General features: G+C 24.6%; 1 protein-coding gene across 1 annotated transcript; it reads left to right on the top strand.

The window, feature by feature from the left end:
• The first annotated feature begins 10450 nt into the window (after nt 1-10450).
• Nucleotides 10451-17009, top strand: LOC107860971 (cytochrome P450 81Q32). Its single transcript, XM_047406378.1, has 2 exons — nt 10451-11358; nt 16233-17009. The coding sequence occupies exons 1-2, from the start codon at nt 10486-10488 to the stop codon at nt 16854-16856; spliced, it is 1497 nt and encodes a 498-aa protein (XP_047262334.1). The 5' UTR covers nt 10451-10485; the 3' UTR covers nt 16857-17009.
• The last annotated feature ends 1043 nt before the right edge of the window (nt 17010-18052 follow it).

Below are 18052 nucleotides of genomic sequence, written 5' to 3' on the forward strand. Positions count from 1 at the left end.
GTGGTAGGTGTTAGTACGTTTTATATATTTAATAATTAATAATAATAAGTAGTAGTAGAAATAGATATTAGTACGTAGGTAGTATGCATTATAATTATTATTAAATATAAAGTAGTATGTAGTATGCGTAGATATTAGTACATACATTGTATGTTTATTTTAAATCTATATACTGAATCGTATTAATATAATTTAAAAATTATTTGCTTATATATATATATATATATAAACAAATCTATATAGTAATAGTAATAGCAGTGTTGTAGTAGTAGCACTGTTGTAGTAGAATCATAGGCAATGTAGTAGTACTATACATTAGTAGCAGGAGTAGTTGTAATGTAAATAATATAATAATAATAATAATAATAGTACAGTAATAATAATAGTATAATAACAATAATAATAATAATAATAATAATAATTGTTATTTCATATAATTAAATGTATTAAAAGGTAATATATTACTACTGTCACTATTATTGCTATTAGTATATACGTACTACAATTTTTTTAATTATTATTATTATTATTAATAATAATAATAGTGGCGCTAATTTATTTATTCATCTAAATTGAGAAATAAAATTTAAATAAGTTAGAAATTACCTACTATTATCACTAACTTATTTTTTTAATTATTATTATTATTATGAAAGCTTAAAATACTAAAAGATAAGCATTTTCTCAACACAAGCTAATAATATTGTAATTGCTATTATCATCATTATCTAAAAAAACTATATATAAAAAAAAAGATAAGCATTACCCCCACAATATGCGATTAACCCACGTGGTTATTATTTAGAAGTATTCCAACACATAAAAGAAAGAATTTTAAGTTTATAAAGCCACCATTTCAAGTTTTTCTAAAATTTATTGACCAAGAAGAGAAAATTTTGGGTGAATAATTATTATTTTCTTTATCTACTCCCTGGCTCTTCATCTCTAAGTCAAAATGATAACACATTTCAAGTAGATGATGACTGAAACAACAATTTTAATCTATAAAAGATTCATAGGTAAAATGATTTCATATTATTTTTTTCTATTTTTCATTAAGAAAAATAATTTCATATTAATAGTTTTTCCATTATTTCTAAAGAAATTTTTCTTTAGAGTTATTTTTATTTTTTAACGATGATTTTGCTAATATTATTCATTTGCAGAGGAGATCGAGAAAAATGAAAAGGATAGAAGAATGCGGTGCTGAAATCATATTTTCATTATAAAGAAAGTTTTTAAAGTTATTTGAAGTTTTGATGGTATATATTTTTAATGATGTATTATGTTAGATTATAGAAATTTTTTATATGTTTTAAGTTTTTCAAAGTTAAGTTTGATATTATTACTCTTTTTAAAAGATATTGTTGTTTTAAAGTTTTTTAGTAAATTAAATTGCATGCAACTCATAATTACATGTTATTGTAGTTGTTTTGGTATCACAGATTGGAGGATGGACAGTGATGGGAAAATTGTAATGAGTGTTGTATGATCGATTTTACAAGTAGTTTGACGAATTTTTCTGTACGTAAGCCGATAATTTTATAAATAACAAATTAATTATCTTTTAATAAATTAACATGATATTTAAAGTTGAATGTTGTTCTAGCTTCTTAGTCTCTCTCATATATACATCTATATCACTAGCTTGATGAATATATTTAGTGCATTTTTTATTTGATAAATTTATTTAGTGTATTTTTTATTTAAGAAAAATCTATTTTTAAATGTCACACCTATACGGAAGCATATGACATTTTCATGTTCATCGTCCTTTGTTAACGTTAACAGCGAGGAACAACAGCCTACAATCATTGACGTTATCCCAATCTCTTATCGTACTTTTTCGTCTTGCACTACAAATGATAACACTCATTAGGGTGAATAATGATTGAAACGATGACTTTCATGGTAAAAGATTTATAGGTAAGGTAAGTCTGTTTCAATTAGTATCTTTTTATGATTTATTTTTTAAAAGATTTTTGCTTGAGAGTTGTTCTTATCTTATATTGACAATTTTATTGTTATTGTTGACTTGCAAAAGAGATAAATAAGAATGGAGACAACTAATAATAAAGAGAAGGGAAGAGAAGAAAAGAACAAATAATTTCGGAAGTAGAAGTTTTGCTCGTATAGTCCATAAGCTTAAAAAATTTTAAATATATATTTGATATCATTGTTCTTCTTTTGAATATTGCTTTGTAAATTTTAAAAACTGATAGGATAACAATAGAATAAAAAATAAAAAACAATCAATACTAAAAATATGATATCTTTACATTGTAAATAACATAATAAAGAAAAATTTGACACATACAAATTTTCTTTACAATTACATAATTATTTTATGAGGTGGAGAGGGATATTAACCAAACAATCTCATATCTTTAAAATGTGAACAATACAATAATAAAAAGTATGAAACATAAAAGTATTTTTAAAATTATATAATTGATTTTACTCATATAGATTTGATTAGCGGAGGGGGTGGGGGTGAGGCACTTTTCATTAAGAAATAATATTATAGTTGATTTGTTGTTGCTAAAAATATATTATTTAACATGTTTGATCAAGATAAGCCAATATGAAATGATTCGAAATAATACTTTAATAATATTGACGCATTGCATTTTTAGATATACAAAAGGTGGGAGCGAGAATGGGGTGGAGATAAAGATTTTGAACTAATTTTAACAATATAATAAAGTAATTAGATAATAAGTAAATTACTAACCATGCATTTTAAATTGAAGTGATGTGAATTATAAATTAAAGTTCAAAAATTGAATATACATATGAGTAAATAAAATAAATATATCTGTTATATAAATATGTTAATAAGAAGAGCACTTGATAAGTATATTAGCAAACAATTTTAACAATCTAATATTTTTAGATAGTGAACAATAGAACAAAAAAAATGAAACACAAATTTTTAAAAATAATTATATGCTTTGTTATCTTTAAATCGATTTATGGATGAAATTAATATGCAATATTTATGGAACAATCATGAGTATTAGGTTATTGGTATAAATTTGATTTGCAGAATTGTATAGACGGAGGGGGAAGGGGGAGGGGCAATAAATTAATTGATTTTTATAGTTTTTTGAATTACTTATTAAAAATTATATTTAATTAGTAATAATAATTTAAAATATGTCGATGTGATACAATAAAAATTGATCAATTTTATTATTTTAAAGAATAAATTAATATTTTTAATGATTAATTCTTTTTGAAATATTTTATGCATCGCGCGGGTATCTATACTAGTTGTGTTTAATTGACATATTTTATGAAGAATTTAGGGGTTCAATAGGTACATGGCCTAATTGAGGTGTCGATACGGAAAAACTCAAAAAGTTCAGGGATCTATCTATGTATTTTACCTTTTTAATATATAATATATTTTTTAACCAAAACAAATATAATACATTTTAATACACTTAGAATATATTTAAATTTCACATATAATTTATTTTTAATACATAATACAATTATTATAGATGATAAATATTTTCTAAATATGATATATCTAGGTAATAAATAAAAAAAGTAAAAAATAAATATTTTATAAAAAATACTCAAACGTCTAATTTTTCCATTTTATTATTTGGAGAAATGACAAGTCACAAAACACTTGGCATTTATGATGCTATTTGTTTTTTACCTGTCATGTGAGTATCTGATAAGAGTGACATTGGTGAATGTGTCGATTATGCTAAAAGCCAAAAGGCCATTTATTAGAAATAAAAGCAGGTCCATTGCGTCATGCAGACTACAAGACACGTGTATTAACACTTGTCATGTGGAGAAAGTCTTAGCTTATGCATATAAATGAACTACCCTCGGCGTCCTATATTATGTGTTTTTTTAGTCTAAGAAAAATATCATCTTTATTTATTTAATAATTATTTAAAAACATAATTTTCCTCTTATTTTTATTGGTTTCACTTATATTATAAGCTTTTATTTAATTAAAAATAATAATAATATATAATTTAATAAAATATAATTTTATAAAAATATTAAATATTTTCTTATTTTTAAAATTTTATATCCGTTCAAACTATAATACATGAAATGAAACGAAGTCAGATATTTTAGCCATGCAACCGATAGTCTTTATTACTCTCTCCCTCAACGTTTTCCTCTCCTTTTCCCTTTCTTTATAATATAGTCAAGCATATGTACTTTATATGTGTGTCTCATGTTAATTAATAATAATTTTTTATAAAAATAATTATTATGTGTATATTAGATTATTAAGTAAATAATTTTTTAAAAAAATAATATAAAACTTTTAAGGTAGAAACTATACTTAAAGAAAAATATGAACTCATCATCACATTTTTTCTCATTCGTTATTCTTCAAGAAGTAATTTATCAAAATCACTTTAACTTATTTTTGTTTCCTTCATATTGTCGCAAAAAAGAATGATTCTCAATTTATAAAAATTCAAATTCAAAAAATTTTCCCTTGGAGAAAGTCACCAAACTATGAAAATTTTTATTTTTCTTTCATAAATTATTTAACGTATTATTTCAAATAAACCTAAACACTTAGTTCTAAATTATTGACGTGACTAAATATTTTAAAGTAACTATAATACAACTTTAGTTAATTTTATTTTATTTTTTGTCAACTTTATTATTTAAGACTTTCTCAATGTTTTTTTTTAATTAATTTTAATATACGTGTTATGGAATTAGTAATACCCTTTTTTCATGCACAAATAAATTATTAAAATAACAATTTTATTTTTTGATCTAAAGTAATTATTTTTCTACTATCATATATTTTAGGATTCTTTAATTATTAATCATAGAGAAAATTATAAAGTCATAGTCTAACAATACAAAATTATAGAAAATATAAATGAAAAAATATTTGGATACAAACCTTTAAGAAGCTATATATTCTTGTAACACAAATAGAAAAAAAGAAAAGAAAAGAAAGACATATATTATCAATAGAAAAATTGAGAAAGATGATGAATAATACACAAATTTATTCTTTAATTTTTATTTACATCATCAAGAAACAAAAAAATCTTGAACGACAATAAAAAGGAGAAATTTATTCATCATATATTTTAGAATTCTTTAATTATAAATCATTAAAAAATCATAAAGTGATAGCATAACAGTGCAAAATTTATAGAAAATATAACTGAAATTACCTGATTATAAACTGTTGAACTGCATATTCTTACAACACAAAATAGAAAAAAAAAAGAAAATAGAGAAAAATGAAGAATAATACAAATAATTACTATTTAATTTTTCTTTATATCATTAAGAAATTAAACAAAGAAATCTTGAACGACGATAACTAAGAGAAATTATACATAATTCGTAATAAATTAAATGTACATATGACTGATAAAAAGAAAACTATAATATTGGGGGAATAATATTTCTACGTTGATGTGAAAGGAATAATAATCAATTTATAAAAGTCCAAATTCTTTTCTTCTAAGAAAAGGATTCTTTAAATATAGAAAAAAACTATTTTTTTTTTTGGAAAAAGTAACAATCAATTATGTTATTAAATTATTTAAGGCACTATATTATGTTTTTAACCAAACAAATTATTTAGGGTAGCTTTTTTTTTCCTTTTCGGATCATAACATGAAACATGGAAAATATGGAGTAGGGAATTGCCATATATTATATTATATTTTGTCATAAATTTTAGAAATTCTTAGTTTTATATATTTTAGGAATTAATATTATAAATATAATTATATAATAAATTAATGATGTGAAAAGACAATTTTATTTATTTCGGAGACTTTTAATGAAGGGCAAAAAATTCAAATCACTTTTCTAAAGGTCTTCACACTTTTAATATATTATAGATATAAATTATAGATATAGAATGAAAAAATCTTTTTGGCCACAAAAATTTGAACATAATAATAAAAAGCCTTATTCACATCTTAAATTTGAATTTTTAATATTACATTATTTAATGATTGTTTTTCAATATATTGAAAACTATCTCAATATATGGAAATGAACAATTTATGTATTCTATTTAATTGGCAATTATATAATTAAATAATTATCAAATACATAATTAATGAATAATTATTCGAGCTAATAATCAGTGATTAGTTAAGGTCCATTTAATGAACAATGGGCAACTCCTACCTTAAGTAATAAGCAAATGTTACACATGCAAGACACGTGTGATTATATTAGTGTAATTAATTTGTTTTGGGCCTTTGTTATATTTTTGATATGATTTAGTAAAATTCAGATGAAATTTAATTTTTAATTAACTTGATACCACCATTTCCTTTCTTTTATTTCTCAATATTTACTTCTTGTAATTTTATATAATCGCTTGTGTTTTTATTTTTTTCATTTAGCAAAACTGATTAATTACATTATTATTATTATTTTAATTTTTAAATTAAAGTAGAATTATATTGTTGAATGAGGTTATAGACTCATGTTTTCTTGTCTTTTAAATTATACTTAGGAAAAATTCTTTTGGCCACAAAAATTTGGCCCAAATTTGATCACAATAGTAAAGACATATTCACACTATAAACTAGTTAGTTTTTAAATATTTTTTCCCCTTACTTCCTAAATTTAAATTTTTCTGACTAATTTATTTATTATCATTTCCCAATACATTGAAAATTATTTCAATACATCGGAGTTGACAATTTATGTATTTTATTTTTAATTAATTAATTTTTTAGTTAACAATTACATAATTAAATAATGATCAAATATAGTAATATGTAATTAAGAAAACAAAAATTAATTAATAAAACTTTATTTATTAGTTGTTAATTTATAATTTGTAAAATAAATATATGAGATCCTTGTAAACATTCTTTTTTATCACTCAAAGTGTAAATATACATATGAGATTATTCTGCAATGGTAGATCTAGAGTCAATTGAAGTTATATATTTGGTACAAGTCAATCGTTTCGCCCAAACTTCTTAACTTTGTGTTAGGAAAATTCATTTATATGTATACATATGAGATTATTTTTCGATTGTAGTTTTATCATGCTAGCTCGATTTTACGATTACTTTTAATGAATATAAAAATTAATTTATGAATGTAGAGTTTTAATAATAAAATATTTTGGCATGCTTAAAATTTTATTACTTTAAATTTTGTATAGATAAATACACTAACAAAATACATCATAGCTAAATGTAAAAATTTATTTTTCTAAACAATTTAACAATAATTTTTTTTCCATAGCATTCGTAGAAATAGATGTTGCTAAAATTTATTTACCATTTTTTCATGGTCTATGGTTCAGAATTTATACTCATTGCTATAAAATTTATAATGTTGTAGACTATTATAATGAAAAAATATTTATTTTACAAGAAATGTACTTCAAATGTACTCGTAAAATTCAGTAAGATCGAGTCAAATTAAATGATCAATACATTTAATTATCTTAGATCGATGGTGTTTGATTTTATAATAAAGATTGTTCAATTACTATACAGATAAAATATCTCGCTCTTAAATGTGTCTTTTTTTAGTTTTTAGAGTTGCTATAACAAATTTCTGCTTATGATAAAAAGTAATTATTAGCTACAAAATTTTATTAAAAATCATTTCACCATAACAAATAGTTATGAAACTTGAAGCAAAATTATTTAGAAACTTGAAATAAAAATATTTATTTAATTACATTATTTTGTTTGGGGTAATCTATTGTACCTAAAAAGTTAGTGTTGTTGTTGTAATTTTATTATGACAAAGACATGTCAAGTTACACTTATGTGAGAGCATCCTTTTACCGATAAAGAATAAGAGTATATTCCACTTGCAAGCAGTTAATGATTAATATGTGTAATTTTTCTATACCACTTTTACTCCTCTTATGTTTTTTTTTTTTTTTAAAAATTGTTATGAAATTGAATCAATAATTTTGATGAGTAATTAATTCTCATTTTTATTTTCATAATTTTTTTAAAAATAATTGATGTATTATTCTAAGCATGTTGTAGGTGAAAATTAAAAGAATTGAAAAATTAAATAATTGAAATAAATGATAGGTAAAATTTATCTGCTATTACCTAACATTGATTCTATCACATAAGAAAAATGGTTTCAATTTTTTTTTAAAAATATAAATGTCATTTAACTTTAAAATATAATATATTTATGACATAAAAGTATTCTATATTTTATGTTTAGTACACAAAATTATTTTATTTATTTGTTTAAAAAATGTTTACAAAATTTACCATTCAACTATATATATTGGTGCAGAAAATAATCAATTACATTTTCTTCAACATTAATTATATTAAATTAAAATTATTATAAAGAAATCAAATTAAGGAAAGCAAATATAATATTGTATACCCCCAATAAGTTGTGTTAAGAAGTAAACCATTAGAGATATTTCTAATATCATCCTGAATCTATAATATATTAAAAGTGTGAAGTGTCTTACAAATATTGTTTGAATTTTTCGTCCTTCATTAAAAGTCTTTGCTTTAGACAAAATCATTTTTTCACTATTTTTTTAATATGTAATAGTTGAAAATTAATTAAATATATTTATAATAAAACATTTCCTTATATAAAAGTCATCAGAATTAATGACAACTAATATTAATTTAAGAATTCTGAATCAAATAAATTTGATTTTTAGAAGATTAAAAACTCTAAAACTAAATATAAAAGCGTAAGAATAAAAAAATTAAGAAGTACCAAATTTTTACAAGTTTTATGTACGCAATAAGAATATAATCAATGATTTTATAAAAATTTGACTTTAAAAATAAGAAAAGATTTTAAATATAACAAATAAACAAAAATAATTGTACCACAAATATGATTCAAATTGATGTGTCTCTTTTATCCTTTGACAACAAGGGAAGAGGTATTGCTTTTACGTACGTAATAAGAATATAATCAATGATTTTGTAAAAATTTGACTGTAGAAATAAGAAAAGATTTTAAATATAGCAAAATAAAAAAAAAAACAAAAAATAATTGTACCACAAATATGATTCAAATTGATGTGTCTCTTTTATCATTTGATAACAAGGGAAGAGTACTGCATAAAAAATGTAAAAAGTGATGATTTATCAATTATTTAAAATTTCGGGTGGTAAAATATATATGTGCCTATACTAAAATATATGTTTATATTTACATTATTATATTAAAGTATGAAAGATCTTTGAAAAATGATTTAATTTTTTTACACTTTATTAAAAAACTCGTAATAGATAAAACTATTTAATTTTAAATAAATATTACATGTGCAAGACAAGTGCGGTTATACTAGTATAATTAATTTGTTTTGGACCTCTGTTATATTTTCGATATAATTTAGTAAAATTCATATGAAATTTACTTTTTAATTAACCTGATATCATCCATTTTCTTTCTTTTGCTGTCTCAATATTTACTTCTTGTAATTTTATGTAATTGCTCGTGTTTTTATTTTTTATTCATGTAGCAAAAATAATTAACTGCATTACTATTTTAATATTTGAATTAAAATAGAATTACATTATTGAATGAGGTTATAGACTTATATTTCCTTGACTTTTGAATTATATTTAATTAAGTTACGTGAAAATTTATTGAATAATATGTATTAATTATTTTTAAAATTATTTACAAATATATATTTATTTATGTACTTTTAATAAATAATAAATGTATCTTAAATTCATTAATTATTCTTGTATAAATCAATTTTAGTTGTTCAATAAGTTTAGGGAATAGGAAAAAGTTACTACATTTATTAAGAAAATTTAGAGGGAATTTATTTGAGAAAATATGATAAATTTTAAAACAAGACTATGAAAATCTTTTCACAATTGTGATCAAATTTGGGTAAAAAAATTGTAGCCATTTAGCACTTACTTTGTATTTAATTAAGTTACATTTATCTTAATTAATTCGCTAGTTGAACTTTATTAGTATTATTAATATTGTTGATTTCTATATTTTTTATCAACTTGTTGGTTTTAGTATTAGTATTAATTTTTTTCATTTTCATATCTTTATTAAATTAGAAAAGATAGTATTATTAATTTTGTTGATTTTTATATTCTTCATTAAATTAAGAAAGGCCTTAGAAAAACATTCCACGCCGTTGAAACTTTTTTTAAGGACAGTGTATAGAACTATTCAAGTACAATTATATATCACTTAAAATATTATTAAATTAATATTTATTTAATACTCTCTCCGTCTAATTTTATGTGTTGCTATTTGACCGGGCATAGAGTTTAAGAAATAAGGGAAGACTTGGTAAAGTTTACCAAATTATCTTTTATAAAAAAATGTGTCAATATATATATTTTTTTTAATTAAGTGGGACCAATAAGGGTAAAAGAGTAATTGTGCCTTTAATTTATTATTTTTATAATTTATTAGTATTATTTTGTTAATAAGAAAATACTACTACTATTATTGAGGCTTTATCATTGTTCCCCAACAGATAATTCCTTTGAAAGAATGGAAATAGTTTGGTTATTTGCTCCTCTCTCTATTTCCCTATTGTTTGTAGTCTTTAAACTTGTGTCCTCTAGACGAAAACAGTATAACCTCCCACCAAGTCCATCACTTAAACTTCCTATAATAGGACATCTCTATATTCTGAAACAACATATGCATCGCACCCTTGAAAATCTTTCTGAAAAATATGGGCCTATTTTCTCTCTTCAATTTGGGAAGCGTCTTGTCGTGGTGGTGTCATCTCTATCGGCGGTGAAGGAATGCTTCACCAAGAATGACATCACGCTTGCCAACCGCCCTCCTTTAATGATCGGAGGATACAATTGCACGACAATCATTGATTCCTGTTATGGCGATCATTGGCGCAATCTTCGCCGTATTTGTGCACGGGAAATCCTATCCTCTAGTAGTCTCAACGAGTCTCAAACAATTCGACAGCGTCAAATCAACCTTCTTGTGCACAGGTTGTTCCAAAATTGCCAGGATTTTGGTACCATTGTGGAACTTAAGTCCAAGTTTACTGAATTATCCTTCAACGTCATCATGAGAATGGTTTGTGGAAGCCAATTCTTCAATCAAGATAAAGACGATAATAAGGCAGCATATTTTCGTGAGCTTATAGGGGAATTTTTCAGCAATGGCAATGCATCAAATGTGGATGATTTTTTGCCTTCACCATTTTCTTGGATATATAAGCATACTGAGAAAAATACGCTCAAGCAACTTGGCCGCAAAATGGATGAATTTTTGCAAGGTTTAATTGATGAATATCGCGGTCTGACCGACCAAAATAATATGATTGATCGTTTGCTTTCTTTGCAAGAATCACGACCCGACTACTATACTGACGATATCATTAAAGGAATTATAATGGTAAGCTTTTAACACTAATGCATACCATCTATACATTATATGTGTTCTTTTTAATTGAGCATAAACATCAATAGATATACCTAGTACCTGGCTAGGGTTGTTAAGAAAAATGGAAAACATCAAGCTAAACAAAAGAATTAAATAATCTACTGACTTGTACTTCATTCAATTATTCGATGTTACTTAAGCCCGTTTGGGATAAAATAGCTTTTCAAAAAAGTACTTTTAATAAAAAACAGTTTGTGTTTGGTAAATTCATTCGAAAAGTGCTTTTAATAATCAAATTATGTTTGAATAATTTTTTTCAAGAAGTGCTTTTTTGAGACAAATGATCAAAAAGGACACCTATCAGTAGACTGTTATTACTAAAATCAATTTATGAAGAAAAATTATTTTAAATATCTATTATAATATTTTTAATTAAATTTTCTTATTTAATTAAAAAGTACATACTCTAGAATTTTCAATCAATATTTATATATATAAATACATTAAAAAAATTAAATGGAGATATATTACTTAAACATCAAACAAAAATGAATATAAAAGTTACTTCATAAATTAAATCACTACATATGGAAAAATTAACGACAAAAATAATTGATCCTTCATACATCACAAAAGTTTTCAACGATTTCATCCCTAATTTTATCACGCAATGTCTCCATACTTGTAGAAAACATCTGTCTTGTATTTCTGAAGGTATACCAAAAGGTTGGTCTGCTTCTTCGATCTCTGTGATGATGTCTTCGTTAGCATAATAGTTAAAATCTTTATTAGTAATAGAGTGTTATCGTATGAAATTACGTATAGTCATAGTAGTTGTAACAAAATGAACTTGAGTTTCGAATTTAAAAGATGGCATTGAACTTAGGAGAGCAAATCTATTTTTCCAAACTCCAAATGTTCTTTCAATTGAACATCTTAAATTGGAGTGAAAGAAATTGAAAGTCTCATTTGAATTTCCGAAGTTAGAATTACGTCTGAAATCAAGGAGATGATAACGTTCCCCTTTATATGGTCCTAAATAACCAATCATTATTGGATAATCCGAGTCCACTAAATAATATTTATCTACATCAATATAAGAAAAAATAATTAATTAATATAAAAATGATATAATTTATAAAATAATGCAAAATATAATATTAAATTCACTAACCTGGTGATGGATGAGAAAAATTAAGATCTGATCTTTTAAGCGCTTGATCAAATATCCTAGCATCATGTGCAGTACCTTCCATCCAGGCTATACAAATGTGAAACACATGTCCCAATCACATACTGCAATAACATTTTGAGAAGTGAAACCTTTTCTACCAATGTATTTAATTTGATCCTTCGAAGGGACAATACACGATATGTGTGTTCCATTTATAGCTCCAATGCAATTTTTAAAATATGGCCAATACCTTTTATCTTCTTTTAGTTTAGGATGTATATCATAAACGGTTGAATCTTTTGGCTTAATAATGTCCATAGTCAATTTCAAACACGTATATAAAACATGATGAAAATGTCTACTAACAGTTTCTCCCGAATGTTGAAACCTTTCTTGGATCATTCGATTTCCAACACCATGACCTACTACCATTAAAAACATAGCAATCATATCCTCGATGGTCATATTTCTTGTTGCTTTTAAGCCATATTGTTCTTTTAAAGTCTTGCGCAACTCAAAAAAAATATGTTTTTCCATTCTAAACATTTCGTAACATCGTCGATCATGTCCTTCAAGTACTTCTTTAATGAAATAAAAACCTGTATGAAGAGAATTTTTGCATGGAAACTTTAAGCAAAACTTCATGAAATATTCTGTTGCTAAAGTGATGTTGAAAATTACCGCATCAAAGACAATATTATTATCATTATTTCTCTTATTTTTAATTAAAACTTCTTCATCAGACACATCATCATCAGATGCATTACAATTATTTCTAGCCAATGACATATCTGTAAAAAAAATATTAAATTTAATAATGTAAAATTGACAATTTATTGCTCATTGAATCATAGTGTATATTATTCAAATATAAAACTAAATAACTTGAATAAACAAACTTTTATAGCTAAAAAAAACTCAATTAAAAGAAAAAAACATCATATGTTTTAAAAGCAAATCATAATAAATAACATCATAAATCTAATCCTTATGAAGCATGGTCTTCCTTTCTAACCATTGAAATTGCAATTCTGCATCTTCTTGTGCTAAGAACATTTCTCTCATTGATTGTTTGACAAGTAAATCACTCGCTTTCCACCATAAATCACTACCAACAATCATACTAGGTAAATTGCAAACTATAGTCATTGCATTTTTAATACTAAATGAACTTTCTCTCGACTCTATTGAAGTGCGTGATTCAATGGTGTCAGCAATTCTCTCCATTGATGAACTAATTTTCTGACTAGGATTATTTTTTTTCGTTTCTGTTGATACCTTTCTTTTTCTTCTAGTATCACTCTCACTATTACTTTTTTTTTTCTCTGTTTCAATTAATTCTTCTACCCCATCAAAACTTATACATTCTTCATTATTTATTGGAGTATCAAACTCAAATAGCTGCTCAGATTGAAACCATCTACTCCCTTGTATACCATCTGGTAAAACTCCAGATGATGGTGCCCACGCATGTTCGCCATAGCAACAACATCCTTAAAACATATTTTCATTTGAGTTAGATATTGTAAGCCTTTTTCTTTAAATTTCTCTACATCTGATTTTTCCTACAATAATGAGAAGAAATAAGATATGTTATTAGTGACTAAAATAACAAAATAACTTATCAAGTTTAATTGAATAATATGTAATAAGATTAGAAGTACCTTTATTTTTCTATCCCACCATTCGACACTCGCTTGAATGATTTTCTTCTTGCTATCCCAACCTAAATCAGTTTCCTTTCCAACTAAAGTGTCCCATTCTTTCCAAGTGTTTTTAAGATTATCCCATTTATTCTTTAATTTGACTTTATCATATTTTTTTTCGATTCTAGCGTTTAATCTTGTCACCAAAGTAGTCCATCCAGTTTTATTGAAGTGGGTACCAGGCGATTTCCAGCGATAACTTCATCCACACATAAATTTAAAAATAAATCTATGTTTTCTCTACTCCATTTAGCCTTCTCAACATAACTCATTTTCTATGCATTAGAGATATATGATTAATAATAATAACATTACACAAAATAGTAAAATAAAAATATTATTATCAAAATAAAAACTTAACAAAATCAAAAATTTCACAGACAACGATATTATCACATATGCTATTATATGTATGCACATAAAAAATTTAATTATATCATGATAATTATTAAAAAAACATACCTTCAAATGAGAAAGCAATTTTGATTCAAAAAATAGCTTATTAATAATAGAGATGACTTTATATTTTGGAGGGAAGTAAAATATATGTATATATGAGAAATATTATCTGTATTTATAAATGAAGGAGAAGGTGTGCAATACGCTAAACTCGTTGAATGAATAAAAGGTTTGAAGAAAAGGTCAAATAAATATTTACTTAGAATCTATCTTCTTTTCGTTACCTTATTTTTTGGATTCATTTTACTTTGTCAAATTTACTAAAATTTAGCAAACACTATATTCATGTTTACAAATATCTAAATGAGATAATATTTGTTATTTTTTGCCTTTTCTTTTGGATATGTCTTTACCATTTCAATTCTAAAATTAAGTAGCCAAATTCATATATGTATATTACCTGATGACAAATATTTAAAATAAAATTCTACCTATTATTTGTTATCTTTTTTTAATATATTTTTATGGTGTCAAAATTTACTACGAATAAGCAGTCATCATATTCATATATATATATACACTATATACGTATACTACCTGATAACAAATATTTAAAATTTAATATATTTTTAAGGTGTCAAGATTTACTATGAATAAGTAGTCATCATATATATATATATACTATATTTTAACAAATATGTCCCTTTTTATGAATTATTTATTAAAAATTAAATATTCGAGAAAAAATTTATATGTGATGTCAAAGTACAATCTTGTAACGTGATTCGTTTGTCAATTATTATCATTAATAATAATAAAATAACTTATATATTCTTTAGTCATCATCATCAATGATATTTTCAAATTTATTTAAAGAAAATGAGTGAAATAAAAATAAAAATATATAAATCATAAAGAATTATGATTTAAATATGAAATGTAAAATTTTAAAAATCAAACGTTAATCAAACTTGTAAGATATGTTAATATATTTATATATATATATATATATATATTTGTGTGTGATAGGGATAATTCAGTCATAAAAAAATAATTTTCTGCTTCTGGTTCTGCTTTTTTTGAGAAGCAGAAAAACTGTTTCTGCTTATTTTTAAAAGCACTTTTGAAAGTTTACCAAACACCCTCTTTTTTTAAAAAATTGTTTTTTCTTCAAAACAAGTGCTTATTTTGGGAAATAAGCAATCCCAGACATGCAATTAGTCCATTATTTCGATAGTTTTTTCATTTACTTTTAACATGTTGAGAAAAAAAATCCAGCTTAACCCGTAACATTTTTACTTATAATCATTTCCAAAATCGTAAGACTATACATCAATTATGGTAACATATTCATACTAAACTATTTTTTAATGGGCATGCAAAGTCTAAAATGAGTAAGTAAAAATAAAGAAAGTATTATATGTTGTTCGGTTTGAGTTTTCGATTAAAAGAAATCGATAACAGTTGGTTGATTTCTTATCTAAGAAGAGTCATAACAAACCCGACAAAAATGTCTACACCAGTTCAATATATATCTCTATATCATTAAAAAGTTGCTCTATACTGATGGTACATGTTCGTGATATAACGTTTTTAAATAAATGCAGGTTATAGTGATTGGTGGAACAGATACCACGGCAGTGACTATAGAATGGGCAATGGCGTTTTTGCTCAACCATCCAAAAGTGTTGAATAAAGCAAGAATTGAAATAAACAATCATGTTGGTGGTGATCGTTTAGTTAATGAGGCTGATTTGCCTAATTTGAAATATCTTCAGTGTATCATTTCGGAAACTTTCCGATTATGTCCAGCAGCACCAATGTTAATACCCCACCAATCAGCTGAGGATACGGCAATAGGGGGTTTCGACATTCCACGTGGGACAATCCTATTGGTGAATGCTTGGGCCGTCCATAGGGATCCATTAGTTTGGGCTGACCCGGAAAGTTTTAGACCAGAGAGATTTGAAGGTATCGAAGTGAAACCGTGGGAGCTACTGCCTTTTGGAATGGGAAGGAGAGCATGCCCAGGTGCTGGACTTGCTCAATGTGTGATTGGCTTAGCTTTAGGAGCTTTAATTCAATGTTTCGAGTGGCAAAGAGTTGGCCAAGAAGTGGATTTGACTGAAGGGAATGGTCTCACCCATGCAAAAGCTGAGCCACTCACAGCAAGGTGCATGGCCCGTCTCAATATTAACTGTTCTTTAATTTCTGAAATTGCTAACACCTAAAATGGTTGTAATTCGATCCATCGTTTCTTAAGGTGTTGTTCTATACAATATAGTGTTGTATTTTCTTAAGGTGTTGTTCTGTACAATATAGTATTGTATTATAATGTATTAAATAACATATGAATAAAAATTGCATCAATTTCTATAGCTTAATAACACTTTTTGGTTGATTTTCTTAGTGTTTTAGTAGTGGGGGCATGAGGCTAGGCTATTTACTTGGCACGGGATGAACCGTTAACAGTCATGGGGCATAAATCTTATGGATCTTTACTTCTTAATTCATAATATAGTGAACAAGTATAATAACACAATTATAAAAAGTACATTAATAATTCTAAATAAAATAAAATTTCTAACGTCATTTTATAAGTAGAAAAATAATGCAATAATATAAAATTTATTATGAAAACAAATGGATTGTCTTGATTTTGGAAACTCAAATGAATGGGAATCTAACAAAGAACTGAAACAGAAATCCTATATCATATGAGAGTTCGAGAGAGAAATAGAAAGAGAGGCTCTCATTTTCGTGTGAAAAATAAAGTTGACAAAACTGTATGTTGTATGTAGTGTCTATCCATATGCACAAGTCTAGGGGTGAAAAAATGGATAAATTATATGGTTATTCGTCTGTTTTATCATGTTAAATGAGTTGGGTATTCAATCCATTTAATAGTGGATCAAATATGGGTCAATCCATTCTAAAATATGGATAACCCATGGGTATCCACTAATTATGCTCTCCTTAAATTATGACATGTGCAATGTCTAAAGTATATTTATTAAGGGTGTGTTTGGAATGAATAATTTTTTTTTCAAAAATAATTTTTTATAAAAAATAGAAAATATTTTCCATTTTTTCAATTTTTATTTTCATAACTTTTTAATTTTTTTTTTGAACTTCTTTTTTCTATAAAATTAAAGTATGACATGTGTGGAGATGTAGCAATGTCTATCGTATACTTATTAAGGGTGTGTTTGGAATGAAGAAATTTTTTTTCAAAAATATTTTTTTTAAAAAAATAGAAAATATTTTTCATTTTAAATTTTTTTATTTTCATAACGTTTTTTAAAAAAATTTGAACTTATTTTTAAAAAAATTTGACTTTTTTCATTTAAATTATTTGAACCACCCTTTTCTCTCTTTTTTTTTCTATTTTTTTTTTCTGTTTTCCTTTTTCGTTTCTTTCTTTTCG

The sequence above is a fragment of the Capsicum annuum genome, chromosome 2 (assembly GCF_002878395.1).
Source record: "Capsicum annuum cultivar UCD-10X-F1 chromosome 2, UCD10Xv1.1, whole genome shotgun sequence".
Lineage (NCBI taxonomy): Eukaryota > Viridiplantae > Streptophyta > Magnoliopsida > Solanales > Solanaceae > Capsicum > Capsicum annuum.